The following is a 20,839-nucleotide window of genomic DNA, read 5'->3' as shown; positions in this document are numbered from 1 at the left end:
TTTAATATAAGAATTGAAATAAGTATTAAAATATTATGATCAATACATTTTTATGAACTTTTGTTTTAATCTAGGTGTCGGCAGAACTTCTAAATGAAGTTTACATCCACATGATGGACACCCATCCAGAATTATTAGACCAATTACTCAGGAGGAGAGACACATCAGATGAGTAAGTTTCTCTTGCAATATTCTTAAGACCTAGTAAAGTTAATTTATTTATATTATATTTTTTCTTTGAAGCAGAAGTTATTTAGGATAAGATCAGTATAAATATTTGTCCTTGATTGACAAATAAAAATTAATGCACTGTTATAAATCGATATAATAAGTTATATTTAGTGCCAATAGTATTAATCAAAATACATAATGGAAAATAATGATAGTATTCTATAAAGGTTTTGATTTATATTGTTTAAAGATTTACTTTAAATGAACTTATATTTACCTTATACATATATGTATATTGTGGTTCTCGTATTGTTTTTCTCAAACCTAATTTTAGTTTTCTGAATCAACCCACTATTAGTCTAGTTATCATTTATACAAATGAAATTTATTGGTTTCCAACTGAAATTAAGCCCTTAAAATAACTTTCTTAAAGATAAAATTAAACTAAAAATATTTAAAATGTATCCACTTGATTTTATCTCATAACATTAGAAATATAACTCTTCTAATTCTCAATATATTTTTTGATAATTTTGAAATTATGTGATTTCCAATTAATATATCACTGTTAGATTCACGCATATTAGTGTGATTAAGTTCTATCTAATACTAATTTAAGAAAATATAAAACATTTATAAACTAAAATTGAAATGTACAGTTAGCATAAATCTAAGATTAATATCTTTAAACATCAATACATTTGACTAGACAGCTATCATAGAACAAAAAAAAAATACTTTTTAAAGATTCTCAATCATATCCAAATGTTTATCTACAGCTTTGATGACAGCACTAGTGGTGGACTTGATGATCCTGATAGGAAATACTGGTCTAGAGAAGCCTGTACTCATGAAGGAGCTGCAACAGGAGGTCCAGATGTCTCCATGAGGCCAAGGTATTAAAATAAAAGTATTAAATTTAATATTGTAGAAGGAGGAACTAACTTTTCAGAATAAAACAATCTAAGAACTAAACCAGTGTTCCACAAACTTGCCATTTCTGTGGGCCTCTTAAATCATTTTTGTAACTTTGATTACCCATCATAAAAATAAAATAAAATCATAGCCTTTAATTATATACTTTAATAACAATCAAAATACTTTTATTTTTCCTTTCTATTATGCAAAAAAAAAAATTCACAAAAAAAAGGAAATTCATTGATAATAAAATATAGATAGTTATATAATAAATAACATTTCGTATGAACAATGAGAACAATGAAATTGTTTATCTTGATGCAAAATATCATCATAATTCTGTTCCCAGGTTAATTTTAATCAGGAAAACAGTTCCACATTCAAAAGCCTGTTTCTTTTTTTTGACTTCATGCCTATAAATACTATCAGAACAACTTCACATAGATATGAAGTTGAAAGAGAGAAGATATATTTTAGGATGCTTTCTGCTGAAACCATGTGCATTCAAAACCCAGTGAAGAGTATATCCCTACCAAACTCTTCCCGTACCTTTGGAGGTATGTGTACGATGCTTTGGGAAAAACTAATGTAAGCCAAAGTAAAAAAAAAATTGTGGCAATCTTGGGACTGGCTAACAGAAGTCAAACTTCTGGAAATAAAATAATTCATCATCATCATCTGTGGTGCTACAACTTTTGCAGAGTCAAGGCCTCCTGCAACTTCACCCACCAGTTCTCTCTATTGGTTGCCCCTGCTCTCCTATTGCAAATTCCCAAGATAAACTTGCCGTCTGCTGCCACTCCATCGATCCATTGGAGCCAGGATCTTCCTACTTTCCTTGTTCCATAAATCCTTTCGTCCAGGTTCATCCTAGGAATCTAATCCTGGGTCATTCTTAATACATGGCCTGCCCACAAAAGCCGTCCCATTTCGATCACCCTTACAATATGCGGGTTCCTGTAGAGGCCTGCCAGTTCAGCAATTGTTCTCATCCTCCAGATCCCATCAGCACAAACTGGCCCAAGGATTTTCCTCAATATTCTCCTCTCAAACCTTAGAAGGGCTTCCTGTGAACTGGGTAATCTCCAGCATTTAGAGGCATAAGTGAGAACTGGGCTCACCAGGGTCTTATACAGCTGTACCTTAGTGTTTTGGGAAATAGCCCTGCTCCTGAAATGTTTCAGTAAGCTGAAATAGCATTTATTTGCAGACAAATGAAATAACTAATGTATTAAAATTTTTATTAATAATGATTATGCCTTTATTCTTATAGCTTAAGGCATAAATTAGCTCCATAATAGTTATAATATAACAGCCATTTTCTAAGTTCATTCTAGCAGGAAAATGTTTTATATTGTAGTAAGAAACTATGTGATAACAGGACCAGTTTGGGTTTTATGTGATAACCCAATCAGTCCAGCATTGTCAGGATTGTTAAGCTCCGACTCTCCTATTACAATATAAAAATTTTCCACCCCTCCCCTCCCACTACTTCCATTTCATCTCACATCACGAAATCAATTTACCCTATTATGAATTTTTTTTCTTGTATTCTAGTATAGTTAATCAAGCATAAGAAACTTCCAAGAATACTTTTTTAGTAATTTCTTTTCTCTGTCTTCCCCTCTGTGCCTTTCAGCATGGAGGAGCGTCTAACCTCTTGGACTAGTTGTATCGGGACCTTCGTCTTGCATAGGGTTCATGAAATCTGCAGCTTTTCTCATTTTGAATTTAGTCACTCATTGTTTTTATCACTATAGTGCAAAATTATATTTAATATTAAATTATATATATAAAAAAAAGAATTATGTACTTCATTTCTCCAGCATTAAACCTGCTTTGGTGTCTGCCGAGTATGATCCAACATTTACTTTTATATATGAATTAGAGAAAGAAGGAAAACTGTTTTGGATAGATGGAGTTTGATATTCGTTCTGATGTCCACAACACTCTGTATAGTATTTCAAATCTGGTAATAGTTTATGTAATACCTCCAACACTTCCTAGAGTTCAGCTGTCTCCTTCAGTTCAGTAGTTATTTGGAAAAAATTTCAGGTTGTCATGGGGGGAATTTTAATAGGTGGTAAAAAAAATAAATATGCTAATTTATGCATATGATATATTTCTGATCTCTTACAATCCTCTAACATTACAATAAATGATTAATAGACCAGATTAAGAGGCCAATTGTAAATGTGCAATTTCAAAATTAATCTCGAAAAGCCAAAAATACTAAAATGCTGAAAGGGAAAATGCAAATGGGATAGAAAATTAATTATGATTATATGAAGAGAAGCCAATAGAACAGTCATAAATACCTACGAGTAATTATAAAGGACAATTTATTATTAAACGGCCATTTTAAAGAAAAACTGGGCATGTAGAAATGCTATCAACATGATTTGCTCCAAGAATATATTAAATAAGCAAGTTTCGGTGCAACAAAAAATGTTAATCTTCAACTCCCTAATTCAAGCAATAATCTGTTACGGATCTCAATCAATGGGATATGAAGAGTTCCAGGAGATTGAAAAATTGCAGAGGTGCTTTATGGAAAAAATTTATTGGACTTCCTAATAATACACCTAACTATATCTGAAAACAGGATGAAATAGTTTATATACATATACCTTAAAATTATATATTGAATATATAATAAAAGTTCTACAAATGGATCACCTTCACCTCCCACATATAATGGGTAAACTAATCACTGAACATAATCTATCATGGATTATGGCAGTAAGAAAAATATTAAATTATAATAATATTCTTTATTTATCCTGGGATTGATCCTTTTAGAATAGTATACAGGCATCAAAATTAGGCTTTTGATCCTTAGAGTACATGTTTTAAAATAAAAATGAAATTATAAAACATCATAAAATATAATAAAATAATGAATTTGAAAAGAGAAAATTGAACAACAGGAAAGTTTGACATTTTAATTTCAAAAAAGGAACTACTAAAGGATATGAAAAAACATAAAAATGATATAATATAAAGAATTAAACAAGAGAAAATATATAATTACATTACAAGGGAAAGATCAGCATAATACCACAAAGTATATGCAAAATTAGAGTATAACAGTGGATATTTTCAAGAGAAAGAGTATAGTACCTACTTTCTCCGATTAAGTTTTAAAGCAAGATGTATAAATAGGAGAAACTGCTCCTTATGGAACATAAATGCACCATAGGATATCTTCCACTGCATAGCAGTTTGTTCAATACTGAAATAATTTAGAATGGCATTTGTAAGAAATCAACAACTGAATTTATTGGAAAATATAAACATTCTGAATGAACTAGATTATAAAAATTTATACCTTTACTTAAAAACAAGTTCTAACTATAGAAAAAGTTAGTAAAAGAATATAATTTTGAATAAATTATAACAGGAAGAAATTAGTGTATGATTTTTATATTTGAAATTTTAATTTTAATTGTAATTATAACTTAGTTTTAATTGTAATATTTTATATTTGAAATTGTAAATTTAAAATCTTGTACCTATATGTTTATTTTGTATACTTAAAACGAATTCCCTGAAGGATGAAAAAAAGTTCAATGTCACAATTATGTTGTTTTTTTTCTAAAAATATTATATATGTAAAAGAAAAAATTATAATAAATACTTTATATGTATCTATCTATCAAGAAACAGAAGCATTCAAAAGTAAAGTAAAAAATTTTATAAAGGAGAATAAATATTTATGAACCTCCTGTGAACTATTTTGGAAACTTTTGGATAGTTCTGATACTTAAGGATGAGGAGAAGATGGTTGGGGGTGCGGTCAATGAAACACACAAAAAACAATTTTGTTGATTAGGCGCTCAACCTTTCAGCGAACAGCCCTGAAGAAGGCTAGAAACTCTAGCCGAAACGTCGGCACATTAAAATAAGTTAGTGCTATTTATTTGTGTTTCATTGACCGCACCCCCAACCATCTTCTCCTCATTTATCATCCACGGTCAACTATCTCTCATAATTATGGATACTTAAGGATGTTGAGCACAACTTTGAACTTTTTTCCCTTTCACATTTAAAAATTTGAATCTGTACTGCTACAACCCATGAAGGGTCAGAGGTTCAGTATTTTGTAAAGAAGTACTATTACTAGACCAACGATTGTGCAACAAGGTAATTTGGTCAGAATCACACTCGACTGCCAGATTTTTACCCAATTAAGGGTACCCAATTTAAGAGGCTGAGTGGACCCCAGGAGGAGGGCTCCAGAACCTTTTCACATTAATCCTATTATAGAAGTATATTTGAAATGTATCATGTACTAACATAGTGGGAAAAAAAACCATCTTAGTTTTATTAATTAACTATATATATTTAATTAATTATACTTATTAATTATATATATTCAAAAAATATTTTATTTTTTTCTTAAATAGGAGATTGGACAGAGGTAGAGAGAGAGTACCAAAGAAACGACGTGATGAGAGCCGGAAACGAGGGGATAGTGAAAGTTCTTCAAGAAGAGCTTCTGATGACAAAACTAGAATGTCCTCTTCAGATAGTGGTCATCATACACCAGAAGAGAGCAATCTTGTAAGTTTTTAAAAGTATTTTTCAGTTTTCATAATGTAGATACTTAGCGAATGAAGGGAGAGAAGGTAGTTCATAGGCTAAAATATGGGTCTTTCTATATATACCTATGAGACAAATATGATTCAGTATCCAACTCAGTTATCGTAAAGAGTTTATTATGTATTCCATCAGCCATGAATGAAATCTAGGTTTCAGCTAAGATATTTAAGAAAATGTAATAAAAACATTTAAATGTATTCCAGTGTCCAGAAGGGTTCAAGTAATAAAATAAACCTAATATTTGGTATGATTTTGAATATGTTCAAATTTTTCAATAAATGGTCATCTTACTTTAACAGAATGATGGTGTTATCACTGCAAGTCTCAAAATACCAGTACCTTCTGTGACATCATTTTCACTTAATCTAGATGACATTCCATACATTGAGGACTCAGATAGACAACAAATTACACTTGGTAAGATCTTATAATAACTTCAGATTTTTAAATAAAATTGTATATTTATAATTACTTTGTCTTAAAAAAAAATTATCTCCCATTTATTCCAATAATTGTGGTAGACTATTAATTTAGTATTCTTTCAGGTCTGAGATTATACACTCAGAGCTGAAAGAATACTAATAAGAATACCTATGGTCATATTAGTCTTTTAGGAATATAATCTGAAATAATAAAAGTTATAAAAGAAAAGCACTTGACCAATATAAAATTAGTAAGAACATTACAGGGACCATAAGAAGGAATACTATTATGGAGATGAAATTAAAATTTTTCTAGAAATTAAAATATTTTACATATGTTAGTGGTTAAATGCATTGGTCAAATAAATATAATTTTGTCATTGAAAGCATATTTACAGACATAATGAACATTGGTTTTCAAATTCTGGTGCTATTGTTATAATCTGAATAATGAATGGAATGAAAATAATATAATTTATGCCTCAGATTTTTCATAATCAAATGCGAAACAGGTCTTATGTATTGGTTGTTCATTAGCTGATGCCGGATAAAAGATTAAAGCCTTTTTATTTATTATCACATCCTAAAATATCTTATTAATGATCATTTTAACCCATTTGATAGGTGATTTTATTTTATTTTTTAATATAATGTTATCATAGGAATGATCGATTAATAATAAAAAAGACAGATGTTTATACACAATTATGACCAATCAAGTCCAAAAAAAATCATTATTTCAAAAAAATGATGTAAAAATGTTTTTTTTTTTTGTCAAATGAGGAAATTGGAATATGTTATCTTTAAAGAAATATTAAACTGTTGAGAAAATAAAGTGCTTGAAGAGGTTGGTAATGTCCATTTATTGGAAGAATAAAGAGTCATATCAATGGTATACATGTAAAAAAGTGATACAAGATTGAGAGGTAGACCTAGATAAAGCAGATAGTATGATGGTGATGTAAAACAGTGCATGATGCTGCACTCCAGAATTGGATGATGAAGTGTTTATATGAGTTCTTATAAGTCTATCGAGTTCTTATTTTAGATTGATGAGTCATTTTGAAAGTTATTTTTCCAGTTCTAAACAGATTGTGTTTACCTTAAATATATTTTAACATGGCAATTTACCATTGGCAGGGGTAATATTTTTTCTCTTTGAAAACCTATGTTGTATAAAAAAATCTGATAGTCAAAACATTATTATAATGATGAATTGATAGTTATTTGCCGATTATATATGAGGAGATGGTTGGGGTTGTGGTCAGTGAAGAATACTAACAAATAAAAACTTATTTCATAATGATGAGAGATAGCTGACCGTAGATAAATTATATGAGGAGAAGATGGTTGGGGGGTGTGGTCAAAATATAACACAAATAAGTTATTTCAACTTACTTGTGTCATATTTTTACAACGTCTCCCCCCCCCCCCAACCATATTCTCCTCATATAAAAATTTATTTATTAGTGTCAATGTTTTGGCCAGAATTTCATACCTTCATCAGGGTTAAGAACAAAAAAATGACAAAAACTATAGTGATTAAATGTAACTACAGAAAAACAAGAAACAGAAGATAACAGATAATATACGTACACAATTAGTACTGAAGAAAATACATTGTGTAATATTATAAGAATATTGAAACTGTATATGATAACATAGAGGGAAGATAGTAACATTAAAATTAAGTATGAAAAAAGAAAACAATTATTATAATATTCCTTTTTTACGCTCTAGGTATATCAAAAAGCAGTGGTTCACAGCCAGAAAGTGGATTAGGCTCCTTTTCTCCTCCAACTAGACCGCCATCTGTAACCTCCTGGGGTTCAACGCCAACATCTCCTGAATGTGAACCAACAACTGCCACTATCACTTTTCCTTCCAGCAGGCATCAACCTCAGCTTCAAAGGGTAACCATCACAAATACCAGCAAAATTCAACAGGTATTTGAGTTTGTTTCATTGGTGTTTCTTTGAAATAAATATCGATCCCTAAAATTAATCAAAAAACATTTCTCATTGATAATATTTTCCAAATTCCACTAAAAACAATAGGAATACAATTAACATTGTTCCAATAACATTAATAGAATACAGAAAAATAAGAATGATTTCAACCAAAAATAAAGCATTCTAAGCAAGCAAATTAAATAAGATGATAAAACATAAATATTAGATAATTATAACTGTTTTTATTTATAATAAACTAATAATTAATAATAAAAGGAAGATGGTTTGGGTCCAATTAAAGAAGAAAAAAAATAGAAACTATGTAATATGAGCCAACATTTCGCCCCATGTTGCAGGGCTTCAGCTAAGAAAAAAATTATTTTTTAATGATTATTAAAAAAATATATATTTCCATGCTCACTTACCATCTGACAGGCCTGATGAAGCCCTGCAATATGGGGTGAAATGTTGGCTCATATCACATAGTTTTATGACTATTTGAATTTTTATTTTTACTGCACCCGGACCAGTTTCCTTTTATTATCACACACAGTCGATGACCGATCTTCCAGTAATAATTATTAAGTTTTAATTAAGGTAACAGTTAAATTAGATTGAATATTATCCTGTTTTATTGGCAGTAGTACAAATTTATGCCAAAGAGCTAAGAGTTCTATTTAATGCAACAAATCAAGTTGAAATTCAATGTTTGAAAATAAAAGTAACAGTTAAATTAGATTGAATATTATCCTGTTTTATTGGCACTAGTACAAATTTATGCCAAAGAGCTAAGAGTTCTATTTAATGCAACAAATCAAGTTGAAATTCAATGTTTGAAAATAATTACCTCCTTTAAGCTTTGAATGGGCTGGGTCATTTCTTAACAACAAAACTATTCTATTTACTTACCGGGATATATATACCAATGATATATATACTTTTTTAAATCAATGGAATCTCCAAGACCTATAACAGTAGAATATTTGCTAATTACCACTTCTTCTACTTCTTAGCATCACAACTATGAATGGTCCTGATTTCCTCCAACAATAACTGCCACATGTCTTATTTCTGTTTCACTGCAATTAAGTTTTGCATATTCAAATACTCTCTAGAATCATTGGTCACACAATCTGTTAACTGCAGCTTGAACCTCCCAACACAATGACGACTAAAGATAGGCTCAGTCATAATCCTCTCAGAAGGTAAATCGTCAGCCATTTTGGCAAGATGTCCAACCCATTTAGTCTCAAATGGGTTGAGCCTTCCAAGCTTGATGAAACAAGAGATACCCAGCTCATAATATAGATCATACAGATTCTGATGATTCTGATGATGCCTATATTCGTTGTCTTCATATACACCTCTTAAATTTGGTACAACACCTTCCATTCATTCCTATGAAGAGAAGTCAGTCCTCAGCTCAAGATATAGTCTATACCTCAGACCCATGAATTAGTATAGGCCAAAGGAGAGTCTAAATAAATAAGTTTTACTTTTGTTTCACACTAGTTCATAAAATTAGTAAAGTTGTGCTTCCAGAATTCAAAAAAGTAGCCATTGACAACCAATATTCTCCTCCTAATCTCAACTACAGTTTTGTTATTGCAACTTACCACTAATCTCAAAGTAGGCAAATTCTGAAACCTGTTCAAACCTATATGGCCTAAAAGAAACATAGCTACATTACATTAATTTTATTCATGCTGGTAGTCTGATATCAACACATTCCAGAAACCAACTTTGTTGAACTCGTTTTTCTAAATCATTTTATTCCTCTCCCAATGTATAGAATTAAACAAAAGAAAATTGGAAGGCATTTTTTATTTATAACATCAAAAAAAAAAAATATATATATATATATAAACTATATTTATATATTTCATAAACCTTTATGTATACATTTTACAATACATTAACACTGATTAGACAGATGTCTTAAATATTACAGGATGGCAAAATATTGAAATTATACACATCACTTCCTATAAATCTTCATCTGACAAGTGTTTTATTAAATGAGTTATATCCTTATGAAATTCTACAATGGTCTGCAATGCTTCTACTTTATTCCCATCTCTTATCACTCCAAAAATCATAACACAATACTTCTCTTGTAATAATTAACATCCAGTTTCATTTTATTTTTTTCTGAGAAGTGATAATTTTACTTTACTTACCACCTAGGCAGAGCATATATATGTATAAAAAAAAAGAAGAAATAACAAAACCACACATAAAAAAAACTTATAATTATTTTCTCAATAAAGGCATTAACATAATAATAATAACACAGGTTTACAAAAAGAAACTGATCTTTACATTATTTATTGTGTTGAAACCAAGAATGAACTCCATTTTCATTCATCAAACACAGATTTTTCGTAAATCCTTAATATATAATGCCAGTTTTTTAGCAGAAAAATTTTGGAAATCTTTCATTGCTCCAAAGATACCTATCCTATCAACATCAAATTGTTATGGTATCACAATAACGTTAAAATACACCAGAAGACCTTAATAAATAACCAACATATTAAATTTGAATTTGAAATATAATACAATGTATTTACAATTTTTTTAATATATATGCGTTACTTTTTACTGTTTTTAAATTTATTAAATGTATGCCTTATTGTTGTCATCAAAATGAGAGAAAACTCATCTTTCCAGCAGTACCAAATCATTGGAATTTGATAAAGTAAGTTGTAACAAGTAAAAAAGGTTTCAAATTAAACTTTATAGTAATTTTGTAATTATTTTTATTTCCTGTATATTTATTATTCTTATTTTTTTTAATTAATTAAAAATTTTCATCTACTCATTTAATGATTTAAAATGATGAGATAATGGTTAATGGTTTGTAAGAAAGATACAATCAGCAGATTAATGTATACTTAGTATTTACCTAACTATATAGTAGTATTGTGCATATTTTAATAATATCTGAACTGTTTTCTTAATTTTTCCTCTAAATTGAAGTCCTATTTCGATAAAGCTTGAGAAAATAAACCCTTTTATAGAAATCTCCAATGAAAACAAGATGTTGAAATTCTTTCACTTGCTAAAGAGAATGAATCTGTTTGCCCATTTACTAAGATCAACTCTATACCTTCATTACTCATGCAAGCTCGGAGAAAATTGAAATGTTCTTAATCTGATACTGTTGGAAATACAAGTCTCCTCCCTTTCTTATGACAACAATAAAGTATACACTTTATATATTTAAAGGAAATAAAAAGTCACCCAAATTTATTTGAGTAATCATTCATATACTTTCTTACATCTCAAATTCAAATATAAATTACCCAATGTTTGTCATTCATTCATTGGGCTCAACGTTCTTTTGATACATAAAAAACTTGAAGTTAATCAAATGAATAGCTCACCCTGGGAGCTATGAAAGATTTCCATACTACAAAACTGGCATGGCATATCATGGATTTACAAAAATCTGTACAAGATGGAAGAAAAGGAAGTTTATTTAATTTCAGCAAACCAAAAAACCTACAGGTGGGACACCGTATTTCAATATCTTCACGAAGCTTTGCTGCTTTCTCCAGAACCCTCCATCATCTGTTAAGATCTGTGAGACCCAGTTGTCAGATAGGATCCATTTGGCTTTCAATTTGGAGTGGACAGTGGAGAATCATTTTCTCAATGTTGATCCTTTCTGACTTGCCATCCACAACTTTTTTATGAAAGTAATGGACAGTATCTTCCCCATTGATTAGGGGTTTCACCCATCTTCTTACTGGAGTTCCTTCAGTAGCAACTAATATACTTGTCAAGAAAGAACAAAATCACAAACAATCTACTCAAAACAGCTAATAGTAAGATCATGTGAAAGACACATTGGTAAATATTTAATTTTCAATTTAACCAGCACATTCCCATAAGTTTAAGCAAATATGATTTCAATATATAACTTCACCAATGTAACTTGTAAAAAAAAAAAAATTAAAATGTTGATGCTTTATAAGGTTATGATGTAATTCATTTAACCTTATATTACCATATATAATAAAATTTATCACATACATTTTAGTAGAGATGTAAGCTGATAAAGACAAGGACTATTTAATCACACAATATATGTTAACAGCTACTTCTAAAAAGGTAACTTGTAGAACGAAATCTTTAACTCCATTACGAAATAACATTCAAATGACTTAAACCGTTTATTAATCACATTGTAAATCTCTTCTTGTTAACAGAAATCTTCTCATTGAGGAATAGGAATAATCAAGTCACCACATACATTCCTCTTCAACCAAGCATCAATCTATGAGCTCTAATTGCTCTTGTTGCTACTTAGTGCTGCATTCAAATATAGCAGGTACCACCCGATGACCAGTTCAATTTTTTAAATATTTCTGCATCACCTTTTTTTCATAACGAGATTGTTCAGCATTAATAAAAAATGTCTAAAAACTCACAACTTCCAGATCAAAATTATTAACATTTTACCCTATTTATGAATATAATATAAATAGTCATTTATATTAATAATATAGTCCATATCGTACTTCCCAACCTTCAACCTAGAAAAAGAATGATGAAAAAGACCTAATGGTGTTCACTTAAATTACATTTGGTAATTTTTCATCATTAATTTTCTGCGTCAAAGTTTGGAATATGAGGACTGAGGCAATCGTGAATTCATAAAGAAAGGTTTTCATTTTCGTTTGATTGACTTACTTCTGAATATTTTTAACAAGTGAAATGAGCACCTGTTGTCAGCCCTTTGTTTGTCCAATAACCTTCTTTTTATTTAAACAGAAGCTGTAAGAGCATATAAATTACGAAACCTGAGTATTTTCCAAAGTGCTTGATCCTATACTCACTAGTCTGTGTTGAGGGTTTCTTCCTTTTCTAATGAATTTATTTTATTTTTTGCCTCTAATAAAGACTGTTCTTGCTATGTATGCCATCTTCCTTTACTGACTTTCCTAGTACCAGATTGAACATGAGACAGGCAAAGAAGTCACCTTGACTTAAACCATTGCTGTTCGAGCATGAGAAAGAGAGCACTGACTGAATAGGAACATAAGGGCAAACTTAAAATTTTGTTATATTAACCATTCTAATAAGTTTAATTTGTTCCTTCAATGCTCCCATACATCCTGCTTTTTACAACCAAAGTTGCTTTACACAAACTTAAGGCCTACAAATGAGATGGCATTGAATATTCTGAGCCTTTTTCAAAAATAGTGACAAACAATATTTAGTCTTTGCGAAAATTTACTTGGCTACTCTATTTTAGTTCTTAATGATTGATAAAAGTATTTCTTTTACAAAAAAAATACTAAAAAATAGGATACGAATATAGTAAAAAAAAATAATAGAATACCATCCAATAAGCTAAATAAATATACAATATTTTTCCTTCCTTTCTAATAAAGAGGGCATATCAATGTATTTTTTTTTTTTTTTTGTCATTCTTTCTCCATCATATATTAATAATGACAAATCATTATATTTTTTCTCTTCCTATCACTATTGTTTTTTTTCTATAATTTTTAAGCATTAATGAAACAATTAAATCAGTTTTCATCTGTTTTTTTAAATAAAAATGAGGAAAATTAAATTAAACAAAAAATAAATCACTTTTAAAAACTCCATTTCCATTTTTCTTATTATCAAACTATCTTATAATAACAAAAAGGTTATTATTAATAAGTGCACACTGCTATATTTTTAAACCTCCTACATAATAGAAATTCCTTATCCAAATTCAATAAACCAATTCCTAGATGGCTTTTTATGTATCATGCCTTATAAAAATTTTAATTAAATCAAATATGGTCATAAACTAATTTGCAAGCTGACAAAGTGATGGAAAAGAAGTAATTTCAATATTTTCAACAAGGTTGCCTCACGAATGATGAGAGGGGGAGAATTCCACAGAATTAGAATGGATTTTTTAGAAGCAGCATCTTCTGTGGGAAGGAGAAGCTAGTGGGAATCTCAGGATCTAATGGTTTTGGGATAGTTCAAAAACAAAATATGAAGATTATATTGAAAATAATCTTATTTTAATAATTAGGAAGGAGCCTAGAAAGAATATTTGAGTCATAAAAATTCTGTGGAGAAGCTGTTAGTATGGGATTCCCTCAGAGATTTCATGATTACAAGTAATGGAATATGAATTCCCAATTCTTGAAAAACTAAAAACATCTTATTAAAATATAAAATAATTTAATATAAAGAAAAAAAACTTCTATGGAACTATGTAACCTTATCAGTCCTAAGGGATGGAATTTCCTTTCATATCCATATAAACACATAACTGGGTTCTTGGTGAAGATGACAACTATGAATATTAAAACGGTGTAGTACCTTGCAAGTAGATTCCGACCTATGCATCTATACTTGTCAGCAAATATACTCCTATTTGTGCATGTAAACATATATTGGAATTCAGTGGCATAAACACTGAGGATAACTGAAATTGGGGAATAATCCACATGTAAAAAAAAAAAAGGTAGTCGAACAATTTAGAAAAAACATATTTTGTTTTATAAAAGGAAAACGGTGTGGCCTGGTCAAAGAAAAACTCAAATAGTGATTAAGCTATTTACATTGAGTGAATATCGTCCCACGTTTCAGGGCAAAAAAAGATAGAAACATTTAAATGATGTAAACATAAATGAACAAAGTAAATGAAAAATTAAAAATATGTACAATGAAACGTAAAAATTAAATAAAAATAATAAAAGGTTATAGACAATTAATGAAAACGGAAATAGTAACAGATAAAAAGAAGAAATATAAAATATAGTACAAACTAAGAGATAGAAAAAGGGGGATAAAAATAAAGCCAAGAATAATGGAAGATAATGAACAGGATAGAAAACATACCTTTCAGACTCAAAATCAGGGTGAAAGAGAACTGTTGACATGAGGTTGAAGAGGATATATCCACACTATATCTCTTTAAAATCCTGTCAAATTTTGCTCTGACTTATTTTGATTTAATATTTACATTTCAGTGTACATCTTTTTAATTTTTCATTTACTTTATTCATATATGTTTACATCATTTAAGTGTTTGTATCCTTTTTTTAGCCCTACAATGTAGGACGAAATGTTGGCTCAATATAAAGTGTACTCACAATTTAAGTTTACCAGGACACATTACCACCACTCAAAATGGTTAACTTGTCTTTCTTAGGCTTATATCAAGATTAGTATTGTGCTCAGATTTAAAAGTGAGTGAACAAGTAGGTAAATATTTCTAATTAAGTCTTGACTCATCTACATTGAAAATCTGTTCAGCACTATAACAATTTTAATTAATTCCTTAAAATCATCCACAGCTTATTGGTCACTGCTAACTTCTTGCATTATAGTTCCACATCATGAATACCATGGCACTGGTTGTTGGACAGGGGGGTGATGGACACAAATAAAATGTTTTTACTGTTTTATTAGTTATGTTTAAATAACATAAAACGTTCTTACCGTAATGAGAACAAACAAAACAAGTTAACAACAAAAGATTGGCAAATACCAACTAGCAAATGCTAGACTGGACAAAGAGTTACTAACCGTTAGAAACGGCTTGCGTTTCAACAATCAATATTTTCACAGTTTGTCACAGAGCAACATGTAAACAATAAAAAATGAATTTTTACATCTTACTTTAACACTGGTAAATCATTCTAAAGATGAATTGAACTCTCATTGTAACCAAGAAGGTCAAAACAATTCTTTGCATAAGTGGCAAGTATAGGATCTGAAATTTCTTTATTGATATTTGAGGAGACAAGCAAATTGAACCATGTTTTTTTTCTAAAAATTTCACTATGATGCTAGCAATGATCTACATTTTGATTAATCAGAATTTTTTTCTTATTGCACTGCTGCCATTCAAGACCTATTTTGTAAAATATTAGTTGGCTGTAAAACATAAGATTGTTGTATTCTGAAACTGTCATAGAGTTTAAAGGATTGTTCTACTCACACTGCAAAGAATATCTGGTATGATCCTACCAAAGAGAGCTAATGAAAAAAAAAATTTTATTTCTATATAATAAGGCCCTTGACATCTGCATGGTTGGGAATTTACTATGATTTTAGATTTAAAACAACCATTTTTTAAATCATCTATAAAAATGTATATCTGTGTTGATTAGACCTTGATAATTGGTTGCAACTAGATTCTTCTACCCCAGTCACATTTATCTGAGGAAAAAGTGATCTACAATAAAGATAAATTTCTTTATTGTCAATTAATCCTTCCTTTGCAATAATTTGTTTACTGATTGATAAAATAAGTGTCAATTTTTTGTAGTTATTTTCTAAATTTGCTCACCATGTTTCATCTTATTTTTGCAATGCTGACCTCTACTAACACAATTTTTATGTTCATTCATTCTATTAAATAAAACCTCACACACAAACCAACATGGACACAAGACATTAAAGAAAAATCAAAGCAAGAGAATAAACAGAAAAGACAACACCTCAATTAATAGCATATTGCGTGGAGTGGTCATAGTCCTAGATCCAAGGCAAAAGCTTGTTTTATTTTAAGAAAACTTTCACATCCTTAAAATATCCAAATAGCATTCATTTTGAATTTGTCTGCCAACTCAGAGCAGGAGTATTTTAAATTGGCACCCATCTAAAGAGGGTAACAATAATTAAAATTTGAATTGTCAGAAAATGATTTTTTTCAAGTACACGTGAATTGAACATCCAATAGATGCCAAAAAATTTCATAGAAGGAAAAAATACAAATAAACAGTCTGTTAAAATTATTCTAATATTAAATAATCTCCCAAGGTCAAAAGGGTCCTTGGTTACTGATTTAAAAAATAAAATATTTTCTGAAATAATAATCATAACACACTTGATTTCTGGTTTCACTATACCCTGGAGATATGAGTTCTTGATGACCTCACAACCAATGGGAACGCTGAACAATGTTAATGTTCTGGCATCCTTTCAAAATTTACTTTATTGTAATGTGTGAGTTTGCTGTTGAGTCCAATTACTTTTGACCATGTTATGGGATTGTTGAGTGCCCTATCTGGCATTTTGTACAGAGTGTTATATCTCTACCTATAAGCCTTTCCTATGGCACAATAACTAATGACCAATATTCCGAATTGAAACATAGTTATAGAGAGTCTGTCTTAGTAGATGCTTCCTGTTTTTTTAGCATAACTACCTAAAGAACAAAACTTAAACCTTGAATACATTGACATGTAATTATTTATTTGAGGCCAACAATCTGTACTATGAAGCTTCCTTTTTCTTAAGGAGAAGGAATAGAACATACTGTACAACAAAATATTAACTAGTTATAAAAAAGACACACATTGATCAAGGTAATCAGAAAATATTTTTTTATATTAGTAAAAAGCTTTTCCTTCTGATGTAAATCAATAAAACTATATGTTGGTGTTAAAATGATTAAAATTAAATAAAATTCTTAAATGATAGTGTTATGAACCAGGGAGGTTTTTATAACAAAAGTCAAAGTGTATGTATGTATTGCACTAAGGATGCCACAATCAAACAGGAAAACTGTACACTGTACTTCCTACTAATGTAGGAAAACTCAGACAAAGGAAACAAGATGGTTGTCCTATGGTCTGAAGTAATGTTGCCATTAACAGTGGTGCTTTATTCATAATTATATTTACAAATTGTTTAGATTACAAACAAACCATTTTAACTACAAATAATATAATAAAAGTTATTTTCTACAACAGATAGTGACTTTTCAAATTATATTGAATTACAAAACAAAAAATAGAAGAATCAACTCATTAGCAATCCATAACTTTTAGAAATAGACACAATATTATAAGAAGCATTTATAAAAAAGTAAATTATGATTTATGATTTCCATTTACTGCTACTGATTTTCCTTCAATAATGTAACTAACAAAAGAAATAATGAACATGTATAGTTGGTCTATATGAATTATCATTTTTCTTTCTAAATATATATAATATTTCTATTTTTTTAATCAATTGATCATTGATCGACTAGTTATCAATGGAAAAGAAGCAGCTATTTTAAATTTAAATCAATTAATTATGAGTAATAATCGATATAAATCACTTGAAGACACCTGTTAGATGGTGATTAAGTATAACTTGGAAACAACTGGCCCAATATTTATTTACTTTAATGATTCCATTATGGAATTTTTTCAGAAGAATCAACAACAAAGAAAAAATATATTTATTCTATCTCCAGTTCTGAGAGAAATAAATTAATTCATTTATGAATATACTAAATCCTTCAACCATCAGGGTCAAGTATTTCCTAATTAAATTGTTTATCAACTATCAACTTTGGTCTTTTTTCATTTGGATTATGTGCAATGTTGTACTTTAATGCATAATTAAGCTTTTAAAAAAAAATTAAATTTTTTTTCATTCAATTCATTTCAAATTCCTGCAGACAAAGTATTCTGTTAGAAATTGCAGATAAACGAACCTTGAAAGATACACGTTATTGTGAAGTTTCTCTAACCATGTGGTATTCATGCCTGAGCCATGTGTCCCCTATCCCTGGGCTAGTCACAGATTTAATATACCTTTTTGATCCAATCATTTATCTATAACGTCATCTTTTTACGTCACAAATTGATAAATGGATACAAAAGTTATTTTAAATAAAAAATAAAGAGAAATGAATTGACCTCTTAACAATATTGTCATTTGTGAATATAATATTTTCCCAAGTGCATGCTGATTTTATTAGTTTTTGTTTACTTGATATTTTAAAATTATCATGTCACTACCAAAGGAAGAGGATAAAACATAAAATATTTATTCGTATTTATTTATTTTATTTTTTCCAGGTTCAACCAAGCTATGCTCAAAGTGAAACATACAACATGGACAAAAGGCACTTTGCTTCAAGTACAACTTACAGTAGACTGTTAAGTACTGAAACTAAAGTGACAAAAAGTGCAAGTAGTGGTGCTGTAGTCACCCAACACGAACGACCAATCACTCCAAGTATATCATCAATAGGAGGAGCTGTCCTTCGATCGAAGACTGCAGATATTGAGAGGATGTTACGGATACAAAGTAAAGCCAAGAAGACACCTATGGTAGAAAAAGACTGTAAAAGAAGATATACAGACGTCAGGCACCTTACCAGGCATCTGGTGGAAGAAAAGACAGAGACTTCTACATCTGCTAGTGAATCACGTGGAGTGTGGAAAAGGAGGGAATTGATATCCAGTGAACCTAAAGAAAGGAGAAATATTTTCTAGGACTACTAGAAATGAAATTGAAAAGTATATGTAAAATTAAATGGACCATAAGGGTAAAAGATGTTGATGAACATCTTGAATGTGTGCATAATTGTATAATTTTTTTATCAGTTGTTTCAGTGATATGGGTAGAACATTATGGCCTTTAAAAAAATACGGAACATAACAACCTGCAGTGACAGTGTTTGGAAAACTCATAAAATTAAACATTACCATGAATTTTTAGTTTTTAAGATGAAACCTAGTCATATTAAGTCAATTTTGTGTTTTCTACTTATTATTGTATAGCAACTGATTGTGCTAGTGACAAAACTGAGAATAAACACAATTGTTTATTCAGTATATATTATATATATATATTATATAATGAAGGCATAATTTTTATTGAATTGTTAATACAGAAATTTTTAGCTTTTGGGTGTTACATTGTTATTTCCTAAAAGATCATGTTCAATATTAATATTATGGAATGTAACTATCTTTTACTATGGAGATGGTTTGACTTTTAATGTAGTAAAAAACCTGGTAACCAGTTACCTACATTCTCGGACCCTTGCAGTTCTCATTTTGGTCAGTTAATTTGAGGTGCAAATATTTCAAAGAGAAATATTTACACTGGTTTATGATAAATGTAGATATTTTGATATGTATTTGAAAATATAGAAAAAAAACTAAGTATGTGCTATATTCAAATTAACAATGATAGAAAAATGAATATTGAAAAAAAATTAAGTAATTTTCACTCCTTAGCCCACTGAGTATTTCCATTGAGCCTAGGGAGTAACAAATCAATTATTTTTCATATTTCCACTCATGAGGAGCTTATAAAAAAGCAAAGTTAAGTATATACTGTAATAATTTTAAAATATTAAAAATAAAATATAAAAAGAATCTGAATAGTTTTTTAACTTTATTTCAAAAATAAGAGAAAACTTGGGTTCAAATTAAAGAACTTTACTCTTAAATGGATAATATAATTTATTCAAATTTAATAATATAAAAGACTCTTAATTTTATTATATAAAAAGAGAGAGAGACTCTTAATCTCAGGGCGTGTTGTTACTAGACAATCAGAACAGGCATTTACAATAATCTCAATTAATTTAATTTAAATCTATTATACAAATGTATTCTATTTTAGTTATAACAAAACTAACCAAGCTCACTTTCTTCCTGTTGATATCCTTGATGTTCTTTGTTCTTGCCTCCATAAATGCTGTTCCTTTGTTCTCCTGTCCAATATGGCTTCTTCCTTCATGCTGGACAGAAATTGATGAAGCTACCTCCTCTCTCCTTGAAGCCCCAGAACCAAGTGAAAGTTATTCTCAGCCAATGGTAACCTGCCTTGAGGTTACATGTCTACATCATTGTCCCCCAACAGTTAGGGATTTTTCCAAATGATTTATTTTCTGAATATTATTCATTTGCACTATTCCTTGATTTCTAATTTTCCTTTAATTTACTGTATTTTCAATTATGATGGGAAGAGTTAAAAATAGTTTTTATGATATTTGAATCT

At 29.5% G+C, this 20,839-nt stretch overlaps 1 protein-coding gene across 3 annotated transcripts in view; it reads left to right on the top strand.

The window, feature by feature from the left end:
• RhoGAP102A (Rho GTPase activating protein at 102A) overlaps window positions 1-19,735 on the top strand; it is a 63,001-nt gene extending 43,266 nt beyond the window's left edge. For 2 of the 3 annotated variants that reach the window (XM_024361710.2, XM_014423288.3), the window contains 6 exons: window positions 75-172; window positions 951-1,067; window positions 5,499-5,655; window positions 5,994-6,111; window positions 7,857-8,062; window positions 18,901-19,735. In XM_024361710.2, coding sequence (XP_024217478.1) covers window positions 75-172; window positions 951-1,067; window positions 5,499-5,655; window positions 5,994-6,111; window positions 7,857-8,062; window positions 18,901-19,320 — 1,116 coding nt within the window. In that variant the 3' untranslated portion in view covers window positions 19,321-19,735. Of the gene's footprint in view, window positions 1-74; window positions 173-950; window positions 1,068-5,498; window positions 5,656-5,993; window positions 6,112-7,856; window positions 8,063-12,285; window positions 12,408-18,900 lie in introns of all 3 variants that reach the window. The other variant, XR_001343420.3, reaches the window with a different exon arrangement.
• Window positions 19,736-20,839: the final 1,104 nt, after the last annotated feature.

The sequence above is a fragment of the Halyomorpha halys genome, unplaced genomic scaffold (assembly GCF_000696795.3).
Source record: "Halyomorpha halys isolate HHAL.00 unplaced genomic scaffold, Hhal_1.1 Scaffold413.1, whole genome shotgun sequence".
NCBI classification, from domain to species: domain Eukaryota; kingdom Metazoa; phylum Arthropoda; class Insecta; order Hemiptera; family Pentatomidae; genus Halyomorpha; species Halyomorpha halys.
Note: the sequence above shows the minus strand (reverse complement) of the source record. Positions and strands in the feature narration are given on the sequence as shown.